The 17,951-nt window shown below is 43.3% G+C and overlaps 1 protein-coding gene across 3 annotated transcripts in view; it reads right to left on the bottom strand.

The window, feature by feature from the left end:
* ccm2 (CCM2 scaffold protein) overlaps nt 1-17,951 on the bottom strand; it is a 94,770-nt gene that overhangs the window by 34,130 nt on the left and 42,689 nt on the right. For all 3 annotated transcript variants that reach the window (XM_059981650.1, XM_059981652.1, XM_059981651.1), the window contains 5 exons: nt 16,565-16,741; nt 13,080-13,163; nt 11,963-12,146; nt 9,688-9,809; nt 2,092-2,227 (listed from right to left, as the gene is read on the bottom strand). In XM_059981650.1, coding sequence (XP_059837633.1) covers nt 2,092-2,227; nt 9,688-9,809; nt 11,963-12,146; nt 13,080-13,163; nt 16,565-16,741 — 703 coding nt within the window. The remainder of the gene's footprint in view (nt 1-2,091; nt 2,228-9,687; nt 9,810-11,962; nt 12,147-13,079; nt 13,164-16,564; nt 16,742-17,951) is intronic.

A 17,951-nucleotide genomic window follows, 5' to 3' on the forward strand; every position in this document is an offset into this window, starting at 1 on the left:
TAAAATACAAAATTGAAAAAAGTAACATCCTTACAAAATAATAACATTTGGTTTGATCTGCCAGATAAGACAAAGATATTTGAAGTACAGCTACAACTTGCTATGTTGAAAATGTTTGCTGGATTATAGCCAGTAACAAGCCACACACAAAATGCTGGGGGAACGCAGCAGGCCAGGCAGCATCTATAGGAAGAAGCACTGTCAACGTTTCCGGCCGAGACCCTTCGTCAGGACTAACTGAAAGGAAAGATAGTAAGAGATTTGAAAGTGGGAGGGGGAAATCCGAAATGATAGAAGACAGGAGGGGGTGGGGTGAAGCTAAGAGCTGGAAAGATGATTGGCAAAAGGGATACAGAGCTGGAGAAGGGAAAGGATCATGGGATAAGAGGCCTAGGGAGAAAGAAAGGGGGAGGGGAGCACCAGAGGGAGATGAAGAACAGGCAAAGAGTGATGGGCAGAGAGAAAAAAAAGGGGAGGGGGAAAATAAAGGGGAGGGTAAGAAGGGGAGGAGGAGCATTAACTGAAGTTAGAGAATTCAACCTGAGTGTGGCTTCATCTTGACAGTAGAGGCAGTCATGGATAGACATATCAGAATGGGAATGGGACGTGGAATTAAAATGCGTGGCCACTGGGAGATCCGGCTTTCTCTGAGACGGACAGAGCGTAGGTGTTCAGTGAAACGGTCTCCCAGTCTGCGTCGGGTCTCACCAATATATAAAAGGCCGCACCGGGAGCACCAGACACAGTATACCACACCAGCCGACTCACAGGTGAAGTGTCCCCTCACCTGGAAGAACTGTCTGGAGCCCTGAATGGTGGTAAGGAAGGAAGTGTAAGGGCAGATGTAGCACTTGTTCCACCACACTCAGGTTGGAGGAACAACACCTTATATTTCGTCTGGGTAGCCTCCAAACTGATGGCATGAATATTGATTTCTCTAACTTCCTTTAATGCCCCTCATTCCCCCTTCTTTCCCCATCCCTGATTTATTTTCCGCCCCCTTTTTTTTTCTCAGCCCATCACCCTTTGCCTGTTCTCCAGCTCCCTCTGGTGCTCTCCTCCCCCTTTCTTTCTCCCTAGGCCTCCCATCCCATGATCCTTTCCCTTCTCCAGCTCTGTATCCCCTTTGCCAATCACCTTTCCAGCTCTTAGCTTCACCCCACCCCCTCCGGTCTTCTCCTATCATTTCAGATTTCCCCCTCCCACTTTCAAATCTCTTACTATCTTTTCTTTCATTTGGTCCTGACGAAGGGTCTCTGTCTGAAACGTTGACAGTGCTTCTCCCTATAGATGCTGCCTGGCCTGCTGCGTTCCACCAGCATTTTGTGTGTGTTGCCTGAATTTCCAGCATCTGCAGATTTCCTTGTGTGAAGCCAGTAACAAGTTACTTTTCTTTGTCATTGCAGTGATCTTTTTGCTTTACAAAGTGGCTCTATGAAGGCTCACCAAGGGTTAGGAGATTAATTTTTGTCTCATTGTTGATTTTCTACCAGGTTCTGATCTGGTCCACACAATGCATAAGCTATCAATCAAGAGAAATACTTCTCAGCTGTAGGACAAGCTGGCAAGCAGAGATAAAATAAATAGGGATAGATTCAAAGAGCATTGAATTGCTCATTAACTACTTACTTTGCAAACTAGGAGAAAACAAAGGTTTAGTTTCAAGACGTTGGAGAGACCTGACTTCACTATAAAGGTAAGACAGGACAGAACACACTGAATGCTAATGAAATGGGAAGGAACCATTTTGCAAGGATGCCAAGTCAACCAGATAGTCATCAGTTGAGAATAAAGGCAGAGTTGGCAGACTTTATACTTAAACTAACCAGCTTCTCACATTTGTTACACAATAGTTCCCAAAAATTATGCCCCATTAAGAGTTAGGGCTCTTAGAAACTGATACTTGAAAGTGATTCTACACAAGTCAAAACATCTTTCTTAGCTTTCATCATCCAATTACATTTGCTTTCAATGGATTAAGCTTGGGTAAAATCGAAATTTCAATCAAGCAGGTAGAATTACATTGAAAAAGATCAGAATAAAAAGCCTGAAGTTACTACCACCTTCCCCCAATGAAGCAATGTTACCTACCACTGTATATGGACATGGGCTTAGTTGGTGTAGAAGCACCATCGAATATTGCTCTATCCAAAAAGTCTATTGTGGACTCTGTGTAAACAACTTGGAAGACTTGACTAAGAAGAGAACAGAGTTCTTCGGCAGCTGCCTACAAGAAAAATTCTGAGTTAATTCAAAAGCAGGGGTGTTGAAAGGTTGTAGAATATTACTCTCCTCCCACATCCCATGATGCAAACTTATTCTTTATTCTAGCATGGAGGAAAATAACGTGCTGAGAGAATGATTTTATCTAAAGTTCTAGGAATGAGTAGATATAAAAGGTGTTTTGCTTCATCATCAAAAGGAGCCTATTCAGCTATCAGAAACTAGTTTCAGGCTCCCAAGTTTAATTTCATACAAAATTCTTCAGCAAAATTTAAGTGTTGTATACATTCACTGGATTTAAACCCAAATCCCAAGATAATGGCACAATCTAGTAAGGTTTTATGGGTAGACTGAGAAATAAGAACTATATGACCACCTTAATGCGATTATATTATAGACCACTCAATAGTTTGTGGGATATAGAGGAGCAAATGTGTAGAGATTGTACACTGTTGCAAGAAACACAAGGTTGCAACAGCAGACAATCTTAACTTTCCACATATTGACTAGAATTCCCATATTGTAAATGGATTGGATGGGAAAGAGTTTGTCAAACATGTTCAGGAAAGGACTCTTAATCAGTATAAGTCTGAAAGAGAGAGAATGTGATACCAGATCTCCTATTAGGGAATGAGACAGTGCAGGTGACAGAAGGCTGTGTAGGGGAACACTTTGTATCTAGTGATCGTAATGTCAATATTTTCAAAGTATTTATGGAAAGGAATCTGGCAGTATGGATTGAGATAGGTTGTTTTCTGGCAAAGGGAGGCCTTGAAAAGTGACATTTTGCGACTACAGTGTTTGTATGTTACTTTCAGAATAAAAGTTAGGGATAACAGGTTTAAAAACCTTGGTTTTCAAGATATTGAGATCCTGGTTAAGAAAAAGGAGGTGCATAGCAGGTATAGACAGGTTGGAACAAATGAGATAACTTGAGTACAAGAAATGCAAGAGAACACTTGAGGAGAAAATCAGGACAGCTAATATAAGAACAACGCACACAAAATGCTGGTGGAACACAGCAGGCCAGGCAGCATCTATAGGGAGAAGCACTGTCGACGTTTCGGGCCGAGACCCTTCGTCAGGATCAGGTCAAGTTCTTCATCAGAACCGGCGACCCCAATGTCCACAGTCTGGGTCGGACTCTGTTTGGGAGGTCTGCCTCTGCGCCACGATGCCTGAATCTCGACTGGCTGTGCCAAGTCCACACAGGCCAGTCTGAGTCAGTCCACCGTGAAAACCTCCTCTCTCCCCCCAATGTCCAGCACGAATGTGGACCCATTGTTTCTGATCACCGTAAACTGCAGCTGTAGTGGTGCCCGATGTCCGCCCTGTCGTACAAAAACGAACTTAGTTTTGCAGGTCTTTGGGTAGGCAGGTCGGGTTCTGCCCATGCTGTGAAGTAGGTATGGGGGCCAGGTCACTGAGCCTCTCGTGTAGTCTTCCCAGGACTGCTGTGGGTTCTTCCTCTTGCCCCCTTGCTGGTATGAACTCTCCTGGGACAACCAGGGGTGCGCCGTACACCAACTCGGCCAACGAGGTGTGCAGATCCTCTTTGGGCGCCGTGTGGATTCCGAGCAGGACCCAAGGAAGCTCGTCCACCCAGTTAGGCCCTTTGAGGCGGGCCATGAGAGCCGACTTCAGGTGACAATGGAAACACTCCACTACTCCGTTCAACTGTGGGTGGTAGGCAGTTGTGTGGTGCAGCTGTGTCCCAAAAAGGCTGGCCACAGCTGACCACAGGCTGGAGGTGAATTGGGCGCCTCCGTCGGAGGTAATGTGGGCCGGTACACCAAAGCGAGATACCCAGGTGGCAATCAGTGCCCAGGCGCAAGATTCGGAAGTGGTGTCGGTGAGCCGGACCGCCTCTGGCCATCTTGTGAACCGGTCCAGGAGAGTCAGAAGGTGCCACGCTCCTTGTGACACTGGCAGGGGGCCCATGATATCCACATGAATGTGGTCGAAACGCCGGCAGGTGGGGTGGAACTGCTGCGGCAGAACTTTGATGTGCTGCTGCACCTTGGCTGTTTGGCAGTGCATGCACGTTTTGGCCCATTCACTGACCTGCTTGCGGAGTCTGTGCCAAACGAACCTGTTGGCTACCATCCGGACGGTTGTCCTGATGGAGGGGTGCGCTAAGTTGTGAATGGAGTTGAAAATGCGCCGCCACCAGGCTGCTGGAACGACGGGGCGGGGTTGGCCAGTGGTGACATCATAGAGTAGGGACTACTCACCTGGGCTTACTGGGAGGTTCTGGAGCTGCAAACTGGAGACTGCTTTATAGTCTAGCCCCGGGACAGGGCTTGGATGTTAGGGCGGGAGAGGGCGTCCACCACGACATTGTCCTTTCCCGAGACATGCCGGACATCCGTCGTGTATTCGGAGATGTAGGACAGATGTCGCTGCTGGCGGGAAGACCAGTGGTCCGATGCTTTCGTGAACGCAAAGGTGAGCAGTTTATGGTCCGTGAACGCGGTGAAGTACCTGAAATGCCGGATTGCCAGGTATAGCGCCAACAGTTCCCGGTCGAAAGCATTGTATTTGAGCTCGGGTGTCGTAGGTGCTTGCTGAAAAACGCCAGGAGTTTCCAGCGACCCTCGATGAGTTGTTCCAGCACTCCACCGACTGCTGTGTTGGATGCGTCCACTGTGAGGGTGGTAGGGACGTCCCTTCTGGGGTGCATTAGCATTGTGGCGTTTGCCAAGGCTTCTTTGGTTTTAATGAAAGTGGCAGCGGACTCCTCGTCCCAGGTAATGTCCTTGCCCTTACCTGACATCAGAGCGAACAGGGGGCACATGATTTGGGCAGTTGAAGGGAGGAAGCTGTGGTAGAAATTCACCATACCCACGAATTCCTGAAGGCCTTTGATTGTGTTAGGTCGGGGGAAATGGCGGACTGCGTCTACCTTAGCGGGCAGAGGGGTTGCCCCGTCTTTAGTGATCCTGTGGCCCAGGAAGTCGATGGTGTCGAGCCCAAACTGGCATTTGGTCAGGTTGATTGTCAGGCCGTATTCACTCAGTCGGGTGTAGAGTTGACGGAGGTGGGACAGATGCTCCTGATGATTGCTGCTGGCTATGAGGATGTCGTTCAAATAGATGAAAATGAAGTCCAGGTCACATCCCACCGCGTCCATTAACCGCTGAAACATCTGTGCTGCATTCTTTAGGCCAAACGGCATGTGGAGGAACTCGAAAAGGCCGAAAGGGGTGATGAATGCCATTTTGGGGACGTCATCCAAATGCATCGGGATTTGATGGTATCCCTGGACGAGGTCTACCTTGGAGAAGATCCGTGCGCCATGCAGGTTTGCTGCAAAGTCCTGGATGTGTGGCACAGGGTAGCTGTCTGGTGTTGTAGCCTTGTTCAGCCTGCGATAGTCATCGCATGGTCTTCAGCCCCCTGTTGCTTTGGGCACCATGTGCAGGGGGGAGGCCCATGGGCTGTCAGACCGCCATATGATCCCCAATTCCTCCATCCTCTTGAACTCCTCCTTCGCCAGCCGGAACTCGTCCAGGGGAAGCCTTCGAGCACGGGCGTGGAGGGGTGGTCCTTGTGTCAGGATGTGGTGCTGTACGCCGTGTCTGGGCATGGCTGCCGTGAACTGCAGTGTCAGAACCGATGGGAAATCCGCCAGGACTCTGGTGAAGTCATTGTCAGACAGCGTGATGGAGTCTAGGTGTGGGGCCAGCAACTGGGCTTCACCCAGTGAGAACGTTTGAAAGGTCTCGGTGCAGACCAGTCTCTTCCTGGGCAGGTCAACCAGTAGGCTGTGAGCTCGCAAAAAATCCACTCCCAGGAGCAGTTGGGCTACGGCAGCCAGTGTGAAGTCCCACGTGAACCGGCTGGAGCCGAACTGTAGCCGCACCGTACAGGTGCTGTAGGTCCTTACTGTGCTGCCGTTCGTGGCCCTCAGGGTGGGACCTGGTTCTCTGTTGTGGGTGTCGTAACTCGTCGGTGGTAAGATGCTGATCTCAGCTACGGTGTTGACCAAAAAGCGGCGTCCTGACTGCTTGTCCCAGACATACAGGAAGCTATCCCGATGGCCAGCCGCCATAGCCATCAGCGGCGGCTGGCCCTGGCGCTTCCCGGGAACTTGCAGGGCGGGCTACAGTGGCGGGTTTCTACGCCCCACTGCTGGTGGCAGAAGCACCATTGTTCGTTGGTTTCCTCACCCCTGCATCTGGGGTTAGCAGGCTCTGCGGCCGGGCCTGGTCTGGTTTGCTGCTGGGAGCGTGGCCTGGTGATCTGTGCGATGGATGCCCCACTCTCCTTCTTGGCGTTCCACAGCGCGTCCGCCCGGGCCGCCACCTTCCGGGCGTATGTCCTCGGGTAGCAACTCCAGTAACGCCTGCTCAAACATGAGGCAGGGCTTGTGACCTCCGGCCAGGGACAGCACCTCATTCATCAAAGCCGACGGTGGCCTGTCCCCCAAACCATCCAGGTGCAGTAAGTAGGCAGCTTGCTTGCACCGTGAGAGTCCGAAAGTCCTTATGAGCAAGGCTTTGAATTCTGTGTATTTGCCATCCGCTGGGGGCGATTGTATGAACTCCTCAACCTGGGCGGCTCTCTCCTGGTGGAGGGAGCTCACCACGTAGTAGTAACGTGTGGCATCCGAGGTTATCTGCTGAATGTGGAATTGGGCTTCTGTTTGCTGGAACCATAGGTGAGGTCGTAGCGTCCAGAAGCTTGGCAGTTTTAACGAAACTGCATGAACAGATGCAGCGTCGTTCATCTCCAGTCCAAATATCGTTTGGGCCATCGGGGTCACCAATTGTTGCGGTGTGCTACACGCAGCACTGCAATAACAACACAGAGTCGATAAGCTGCAGCTGCAAAAGAGGTTTATTATTCAAACTTCGTGTCCTTGCTTTAAAGCCTTCCTGATCCCACCCTCCCCGGGCGGGAATGCAGTAGGTGGCGTGTATTCACAGTCCCATCCCGCGCACAGGCTTTTCCTGGTGAAGCAGGCTTGGCGCCCTCTTTGGGACCTGCCTCAATGCTGGCGCGCGCCACTTTGTGAGCCGGTTCGAGTGCGCTGGGGAGTGGGTCGCCACAGCATCTGCATTTACTCAAGAGATGGACACTCTCTATGGAAGTGAGGCAAAGCAGCAGCAGGGTCATGGACCCTACACAGATTAAGGAGGTGGTGTTTGGTGTCTTGAAGCAAAGTAGGGTGGATAAAATCCACTGGGCCTGACAAGGTTCTCTCCAACCCTGTGAGAGGCTAGTACAGAAATTTCAGGGGCCCTAACAGGGATGTTAAAACATCTTCAGCCAGAAGACTGGAAGTTAGCTAATATTGTTTCATTGTTTAGGAATGGCTAAGAATAGGCCAGAAAACTATAGGCTGATGAGCATGACATCAGCAGTGGGAAAGGTACTGGAAGGTATTCTAAGGGACCAGATATGTAAATATTGGAGAGACAGGGACTGGTTAGGGACAGTCAACCTGGCTTGGTAAATCGTATCTATCGAATCTTACCAAATTTTTCGTGGAAATTACCAAGGAAGTTGATGTAGGCAAGGATGTTGCCTATATGGACTTTAACAAGGCCTTTGACTTTAACAAGGCCTTTGACTTTAACAAGGCCTTTGACTTTAACAAGGCCTTTGACTTTAACAAGGCCTTTGACTTTAACAAGGCCTTTGACTTTAACAAGGCCTTTGACTTTAACAAGATCCAGCAAGGGAGGTTGCTCGAGGTGGTTCAGTCATTTGGCATTAAGGATGAAGTAGCTTCTGGGGAGCAGCCAGAGATTGGTAGTAAACGGTTGCCTCTCTGACTGGAAGCCTGTAACCAAGGGTGTGCTGCAGGAGTTAGTGCTAAATCCATTGTGTTTGTTATCTATAACAATCTGGATGATAATGTGATAAACTGGATTAGCAAATTTGCAGATGACACCAAGAATGGGGATGTGGTGGACCGTGAGGAAGACCAAAGATTGCAGCGGGATCTGGACCAGCTAGAAAAATAACTTATTAATGTAATCCCAATCTCTAAGTACCATTATCAATATTGATATGTTTATTAATTTGAAATTTAATAAAGATTGAAAAAGAAAAATGGGCTGGAAAAAAAAATAGCAGTTGGAAGCTAATAAAGACAAGTATGAGGGGCTGCACTTGGGTGCACCAAACAGGGTAGGTCTAACACGGTGAGCAGTAGGGCACTGAGAAGTGTAGTAGAACAGAGGGATCTGGGAATACAGATCCATAATTCCTTGAAAGTGGTGTCCCAGGTAGATAGAGTGATAACAAAAGCTTTGGCACACTGGCCTTTATAATACAATGTATTAAGTACAAGAGTTGGGATGTTATGTTGAAATTGTACAATATCCTGGTGAGGTGTTATTTGGAATAGTGTCCACTTTAGGTCACCTACCTACAGGAAAGATTTAAATCATTGACTTGAGGACCTGAGTTTATAGGGAAATGTTGAATAGGTTAAGAGTTTATTCCCTAGAACGTAGATGACTAAGGGGAGATTTGATAGAAGTATACAAAATTATGAAGGGCACAGATAGGGTAAATACAAGCAGGTTTTTTCCAGAGATTGGGTGGGATTCTGAAAGGTGAAATGCTCAAGTGGAACATGAGGGGTAGTGTCTTCAAAGAGTCATGAGAGTGAGGAACAAGCTGCTAGCACGTGGTGGATGCAGCATCAATATCAACATTTAAAGAGAAATTTGGATAGGTAACGTGGATGATAGGGTCATGGCTGGCTATGGTCTGGGTGCAGTTTGATGGGTATGTTTGTGCTGTAGTGTTCTATGACTGTACACTAATGTTATAAGTCATGGCAGATTTATTAGGGACATCAAAAAAACAGATAGACACATGGATGATAGAAAAAATGAGAACTATGTAGGAGGTAAATGTTAGATTAATCTTATAGTTAAAAGTTTGGTACAACATTGTGGGCCAAAGGGACTGTGCTGTGCTGTATTGTCCTATGTTATAAATCAAGAACTTCAACACAGTTTGCATGGCCTGATGAACCAGACCCAAATCAGCAGTTTTCTTAGGACTAGCCAAGTACCAAATGGGCTTACAACCTTCAAATGATTAAGAGTAAGTGTCCACGAAATAATCTCCCAATTGTGAGATGCAAACCTCTTCAGGAATCTACTATAACTGATCTTTTTGCTTTCTATGGACTGCTGGTTAGAATGCATGCAGCCTTTTAAACAAGAGGAAACTTTACAAATAAAAATGTCCTCTTTTCTCCTCTCTTTGAGACGGGTATGTTTGTAAAGACTGAATGAAATAAATCGATTATAATTTCAGAAAATTATAATAAATAGTTGGCCATGGAACAAAGCTGAATTACCAACCACTGTGAACCAAAATTGTACCAGCCATTTTTTTTTTAAAAGAGTGTATTACTGCAGAGTTTAAGTGTTATTTAATCATTAACTCATTTCCATGCAATTCATCAGGTTCATTAAACTGAAAACTTCTTACTTTGTTCTCTACGACAACAACGATTAGACTACATGCTTCCATGGTTCCAGCTCTACTTTCTGATGTCTGTATTTTAGTGAAACCTTCAGTGCTCTGATTGGTTGAATTTCCGGAGTCGCTGGCTGAAAGAAAACATCAACAATGAAATAGTTTTATGTCTGTCCCAGCCTTAAGATGTTGGAATGCAACTGAATTGCAGTATATATTGAACAGGATCACTGTTACTTTTAAGACAAGGAATTCACAGCTTGGACTAATGATACAGAGACTGGAGTACAAATCTTTCGATGGCATTTGAAATTTAAATTCATGAACCTTGACAGAAAAGTCAACATTCATTGGTGACCATGAAACTACATTTCGTTAAATATTCTTCAATACTTTTACTTAAAGTGTCTACCAATGACCTCAAATCCACAGCAAAAAGGTCAGCTCTTAACGCACTACAAAATAGCCCAGCAAGTTCTTCTAGTTCAAGACAATTAAAATAAATGCTGTTCTTGCCAGAAACATGCAATTAATTTGCAAAGACAGTATGGTGACAATAGTTTGATATCACTTTCCTTTAAAAATTACACTGATAGAGAAATGTTGACAAAGTCACCAGAACTCTGAGTTTTTGAAAAGTGCAAGAGAATGTGAAAGATAAGAAGGTAGAAAGAATCTCTGTTCAACACCTAGATCTGAAAAGTAGATCTTTTGATTCAACACTACAGAATTCTCTGGATTTTTGACTCAAGTCCCTGTGTAGAGTTGATATCTATACTCCCGATGAGGTTATGCATATTAATATCTTGCCTCCAAATCAGAAAGTTCTACTTTTGGAGGGTCAGGGTGGGAATGTGAGCTCACCTGGAGAGCACAGTCCAGGCTGGCACTCTATTACAGTACTCAGTGAACATTTCACTTGCTCACTATGTGCCATGTCATATGATGTGGGTAATCATGGTCCTTACATGATTCTTTGCAAATTTTCCTACAGAAATGGCTTGCCTTTGCATTCTTCTGGGCAGTATCTGTACAAAATGAGCAACCGCAGCCATTATCAATACTCTTCAGGGATTGCCTGCCTGGCATCAGTGGACGCATAACCAGGACTTGTGATATGCACCAGCTGCTCATACAATCATCCACCACCTGCTCCCTTGGCTTGGTGGGGGGGAGGGGGCAACAGGTGCTACACCTTGCCTCAGGGTGATCTGCAAGCTAATGGAGGGAAGGACCGCCTTACACCTCCTTAGGCAAAGACACATCTCTACCCCACCACTCTCGGTGAACATTAGTCTTGAGTAAAACCAGATCAGACAGTATCTATGGAAACAGCAACAATTCAAGACAATGACCCTTGTACAGGCATTGTATCCAGACATAAAGACAAAATTACAGAGCTTAAATGAGAAAGCATCAATGGACACAAATCAATGTCTGAGTTGTTTATGCGATCAGCATTTTTAAGGCTTACATATTAATTTTCTATTCACAGACACAGTTTCAATTAAAGCTTGTCTAAATGGTGGAATATATTCTGTCCACTTATTCATATTCTGTTCAAGATCCAATACTCATTTCATCTAAAATAAACATGTCATTTATCACCAATTAATACACAGTAGTTTGATTATTTCTTCTACTATTAAAATCTTGGAGACTGAGATGAGTACACAACTTAAGTGCCCCTCTCCAAATTAGTGCCACTTAACCCTTTCTGCACCCATTGACTACCACCAAAATCAACCTTTGCTGAACGATTAGACAAATCTAAATCTAATGCTCTGAAGAATATCTACTCTAATCAATAGTTCTTGGCCTTTAGAAAATGTGTGAAGTTTCAAGTATTTCTTATTCCAGAAAAAAAAAACAAATCAACCCTATTCATTTGCACATATCAATAACTTGTTCACTGATGTTTTTGCTTAATCCGTACTATTACAGACAAAAAGGTGAGAATAACTTGACAAATGCTGCCTTGATGCCAGTATCACAAATTGGCTCTTTTAAAAACTCATTTGGGTCCAGTAGAAAACTTTGATGATGGAATTAAACAATCAGGAAAACATATATAGTATTGAATTAGGTCAAAAATTGTTAACAAGAATGCTAAGTGAGGTTTCCTTAAAATGCTCGTTCCATTTACTTTTACTATTTGACTCACCACAACAAACCTTAAGCTATACATGAAAAAACAAAACAAACCTTGACATTTTATTATGCTACGTTACAAAAGCTGTACCAAACAGTTTGAACCGAGGATTTCATCCAAAAACATAGGACTTACCGGTTTTAAAAATAACCAGATGAAGGGAATCATCTCGAATATAAGAGACTGCTGCAATATCATGGATTGGAACTCTAAGGATGATATCTTCTCCATCCCGCCATACCAATTTAATATTGTATGCAGACACAGTAATTACTGCATCTTGTTCTTGTGTTAGTGGTCCTGGGATTTGATGTGCCCTCTAAATGAAATTGTAAATGAAGGTTGTTTTTTTTTAAACTTGCAGCTATTTTCTTAGTAGGTATACAAAAACTTGAGTGATTTTTCACAGTTAAGCACAGACATTTATAAAATCTGACTTTAATACAAATTTAAACCAGCCTAATTTTAAAACCACATAACACTGAAACTCCAATAAATGGCAAATGTGGATTTCAATGGATAGCCACAATAAAAATTACACCTTTTATAATCAGTGCCTAAAACAGTTAACAGGCAATGAAGTACAATTCATAGGAAGTAATATTGAGGTGAAATACATGAACAGTGCTCATTAAGGCCTTGAAAGTAGCTGAAAGAAACAAAAGGAAATCCAGTGGAAACTCTACAGATACAAGGAGTATGGAAAGATAAAAGCTTCTGACAGAGGATACTGACAGGGCTACAGTCTGTAATATTACAAGACTGGCAGTGTGGTATCAGAATGCATGCACAGGAATCAAACATGCATCAGAAATAGCACAGGAAGGTTTCATTTTCATAATGGAAACAGAATTGACCAGCGTAAAGAAATGTTTTTAATCTTCACAAATTAATTTTGACATTTTAATGCATTAAGTAAATTTTTTAAGTGGCTGCTCCCCTTCTGAAGAAAACTTGGACAGCAGCTAATTTTCACAACTTTGGGATGTTTCATGATCTTCCTTAATTCACTAAGAAAAAATATACCATTTTTAAAAAATCAGCATTCTATCTGCTATTTAAAGAATTTTTACTACTTTTACAACATCCCTGTTCATGTTACTTCTGGATTGTATTAGTTTTGATTACTTGATAGAGAAGTTGTAAATTTGACCATGAGCTCACTCAGCATTAAATATTCCAAGTCTCAGTTTTATGAAAAAAATTTAAATAAAAACCTCCTCAAACATATCATGAAAACAGCATTACTCACCCTTGCATTATCTAACAAGTGCAATATTTCGGTTCGACTAGATGGATTCAGATACCCAGGCACTGATGTGAGCTGTCCTAAATACTAAAATTTAATGGATGTAACTGTTAGGATATTGAACTAGACAAGAATTACAAAATAAACACATTTTATAGATGTTAACAAAGATTTTACACTAAAATCTAATATATTCAATTAACTACAAGATATTCATCAAAAACAAAATCTTACCTAATTTTCTACATGGCAACAACTCTCAGAAGACCTTGCTTTGGCAAAATGATTTCTGATGCGGCAAACCAAAGAAGCAAACTTGTTGAATATGGATCATGAAAATTAAGAGCTGCAGATGCTGAACAGTCCAGAATCTGAAACTTTCCACAAATGCTACCTGACTAGTTGACTGTTCCGGCATTCTGTTTTCACATCTGCTGAACACAGACTACAATGTGCTGGGTATCTACCATTCATTAATTGTCCTTGAAGCTTCAGCACTAACACTAACCTCCTGAAAGTGCAAGCTGATGTCAAGGAACTGAAAGCACAAAGGGAAGATGGAACAACGAGGTAATTTTCTATTTGTAAAATACAGAGATTGGAAAGTAACATGGGAATCTGAGGTAGATGATTTGGAGGTTAAATGGCATATCAGCTAGAACTGACGGAGGCAAAGAGATTTGATTCAGACACAGCAAACAAAATATCCATATACTAGAACAACTTAAAACTAGTAGTGGAACTCCAAACTGGTTAGTCAACTACAATCCCTGGAATTCAGATGAGCAAATGAAAATAGCTGTTAAAAGGATCCCTATATCCATAGTATTGGCCTTCAAATGCAGAGCAGAGGCCTGGACTTAAGCATGACTTCCAGTTCATCCACAACCCTATCCCTGAACCCTAACCTGATCCCCAACTCCTGTCCACCCCCAAATCCATCCCTAGGAACCTAAACAACAACTAAGACCGTAAGATCATAACACATCAGACTCTTCCAATTAGTTCAAGTCTTTCTGCAATCACATTGCTTCCTCAGCACTACCTATCCCCCCACCTATCTTTGTATCATCCACAAACTTTGCCATAAAACCATTAATTCCATTATCTAAATCATTAACAATGTGAAAAGCAGCAGTCCTAATACTGACCCCTGAGGAACACCACTAGTCACTGGCAGCCAATTCCATTATCTAAATCATTGACAAACAATGTGAAAATGTACATGCAGGTCAACTCTTTGAGTGATTATGCAGAAAGTTTTAATTAATAAAGCATCTCCTTCTATCATAGGGTGATTGATAAGTTCGTGGCCTGAGTTATTAACTTCAAGCTTTCTGCATAATCACTCAGAGTTGACCTGCATGTGCATGTAACGAGAGCTGTATAACTCATCTCCTTCTACCTTAGGCCACAAATTTATCAATCACCCCTGCTGTGGACACTTTCTGGAAGTCCAAGATCCGTATGCTCCACGACTGCTGGACTAAGTGTGTAAATGTAGGAGGGGATTATGTTGAAAAATAAATGAGCTAGGTTTTTAAAAATTGACTTTCTATTTTAGGCCACAAACTTATCACCCCTCGTACTTTGATAATAAATTTACTCCAAAACTTCGGAAGGAACAAAATGTTTAAAGTAGTGCATAAGGTACCAATCAAGCCTAGAAGCTACCTAGATTTTTTTTTAAAGATGAAGTTGTTGGAGTTGCAATCAGACAAATAGATCTCCTTAATTGTGCCTTGAAGAGGGTGGAAAGGCATGGGGCATCATCAGCAAATCATAGGCTTCTCACTTGCACTTCCAAAATATTTCATTCAGCCTCTTGAACAAGTTGTTCTACAAGTACAAGTATCAGTTTTTTCATCATTTTTTCCTTTCATTCAATTCCATTTTTGTAGTAAATCTTCAGGGCATGGAAATTCAGCAGTCACTCTTAGTACAACTTAATGCCACTTCCAAGAAAAATGCCAACTAAGAGCATCTCCATTGCCCAATGTACATGAATTGCTGATTTGTATTCATGAAATATCTGCCTGCTGACCCACGATTTTCATTAAAAATAAAAGTAGCTAACGAGATTGTCCTCCACAAACAAGAGAAAATCTGCAGATGCTGGAAATCCAAGCCACACACAAAATGCTGGAGGAGAGTAAGCAGACTATGTTTTTTGGCCAAGAGCCAACTCATGAAGGGTCTTGGCCCAAAATGTCAACTGTTTACTCTTTTCCACAGACACTGCCTGGCCTATTGAGTTCCTCCAGCATTTTTGTGTGTTGTTCCCCCTAAGTTGAAATTATAAAGAGCCAGGATCACAAAGGATCAACATTTTTAATACAAACTCAGCCTAAGAATCAAACATTCAAAATTCTCCATACTTTCAATCTTCCTGTGTTAACACTGCTGTGTAGGGAGTATATTTATCCCATAACTATGCATCACAGTGTAGTCTTCAATATCGTTTAGAAACCAGAATTAGCAGAAGGGCACAGCTAAGAATGTGCCAACATCTTCCAAGTCACTGATGCTCATTAAAATAAAAAATTCATCTGAAAATAATCCATATTCACATAGTTCCATTCCCTAAAAGATCCACAGGCAGTAGAAAAAATACTGTTAATTACACAAGCTGAAAACTATTTAAGAGACAGCATATGCCCCAATAAGCTGTTCTTTAGTTCCCAAAGCTAAATAAAAGGGGGAAATCCACAAGATTACATGATTTATTGTGCCCTCTCTTAGAGATATTGCACACTTCTTTCCAAGCTTTATCCCTGCTTCCAACTTACTATGTCTACTGGGTTGCTGCTCGGTCAATTGCACTTGTCACCTCAAAAGTTTACAGAATCACCTTATCCGAACGCTTCCAATTTATGTAGTGACCCACACATCAACTGTGGTCAGATCTCATCAATGCAGACAAAAAGATACCATCAAAGAAAAATAAGTGGTTATCCATATGGTTAAAAACTGCAATTAGTTGAATTTAGTGTGTGCAAATGTGATCTACAATTTAATGCAGAGTTTTATCCTGCTGTAGAGGTTTTTGTTTGGAGAATTCTACAATTTGCTTCAATTGCCCAGGTCATGGAGGGGAGAAACTGAAAACCATCCAAAGTCAAATCTCCATTCACTGTAGTAATCTGTTCTAGGCGATGAACAAAAACATAGTACTGCTGATAAATACATTCGAAAATGGCCACCCATACTGGACAACAAATATGCAACCATAATAAAGATTCAAACATGTTGAAAGAAGGCAAGAAAAATTACCTTGAAAGATCAGCAAATTCAAAAATCTATACATTTAGTGATTACAGTAGATCTAAAACAACCATCAAAACTATTGATTATGAAATGTTCCACCATTGTTGTAAGTTAGAATAACGTTATTACATCCTTTAAATGCATATGCATCAAATGCAATTTCAACTAATGCAAAAATCACAGATACAAATCCATAAAAATTATAGTAAAAATAAAAATACCTTTACTTCCTTTTCAATGTAATCATTCAAAAGAATCTCTGGGTCAACTCTATGATCTGGCAAGGCCAGTGTAACTGTATGCAAGGGTCTTCGCTCAGTGACCTTTTCTTGTGCCTTCTTATCACGCCCTTTCTCTCCTTTCAGGAATACCCGCTTAAATGGTGACACGATTCCAGGCTACAAATAAAAAACAGATTTAGATAAATCCAACTTTTGGAAAAAAAAATACTCTGCCAACCATGTAAAAATTTTATTGATGACTAAATAAAAAGCAAATAAGACCAGTAGACAGCAACTAGATTATTTTGGCTCCTTATGCAATTGAGTGATTTTGATCTAACACGAGTTTTAAAATGATAAAGAATCAAAATGCTGGTGGAACTCAGCAGGCCAGGCCACATCTATGGAAAAGAGCAAAAATCAATGCTTCCGGCAGAGACCCTTCATCAGGACCTAGTATCCTGATGAAGGATCTCAGCCCCAAATATCGACTATTTACTCTTTTCCATAATAAGCACGCTGCACACGCTGTGGTCAAAGCAACACGTACAACACGCTGGAGGAACTCAGGTGGTCAGGCAGCATCCGTGGAAACAAGCAGGCAATGTTTCAGGCCAAGACCCTTCGTCAGGACTGAAGAGGGAGGGGGCAGGGGCCCTATAAAGAAGGTGGGAGGAGAGTGGGAAGAAGGGTGGTAGGTGCAAGGTGAAAAACCAGTTAAGAGGAAAGATAGAGGGGATAGGCAGGAAAGGTGAAGGAGGAATGGAAAGGGAAAGCACTAGGTGTAGTAGAAGGCAAAATCATGAGAGAGGTGATAGGCAGCTAGAAGAGGAGGCAGAGTGAAACTGGGATGGGGGAAGGGAGAGGGAGGGAATTACTGGAAGTTGGAGAATTTGAAGTTCATACCAAGGGGCTGGACACTACCCAGATGGTATATGAGGTGTTGCTCCTTCAACCTGAGATTGGCCTCATCATGGCAGTAGAGGAGGCCATGTATGGACATATTCGAATGGGAATGTGAAGCAGAGTTGAAGTGGGTGACAACCAGGAGATCCTGTCTGTTGTTTTGGATGAAGCGGAGGTGCTCAACGAAGTGGTCCCTCAATCTGCGTCGGGTCTCGCTGATGTAGAGGAGGCCGCATTGGGAGCATTGGATGCAATAGACAACCCCAACAGACTCACAAATGCTGCCTCACCTGCAAGGACTGTTTGGGGCCCTGAATGGTGGTGAGAGAGGAGGTGTAGGGACAGGTGTAGCACTTACACTTGCAGGCTTAAGTACCAGTTGGGAGATCTGTGGGGAGGGACGTGTGGACCAGGCAGTCGCAGATGGAACGATCCCTGCGGAAAGCAGAGAGGGGTAGAGAGGGAAAGATGTGCTTAGTGG

Source organism: Hypanus sabinus, chromosome 10 (assembly GCF_030144855.1).
Source record: "Hypanus sabinus isolate sHypSab1 chromosome 10, sHypSab1.hap1, whole genome shotgun sequence".
Lineage (NCBI taxonomy): Eukaryota > Metazoa > Chordata > Chondrichthyes > Myliobatiformes > Dasyatidae > Hypanus > Hypanus sabinus.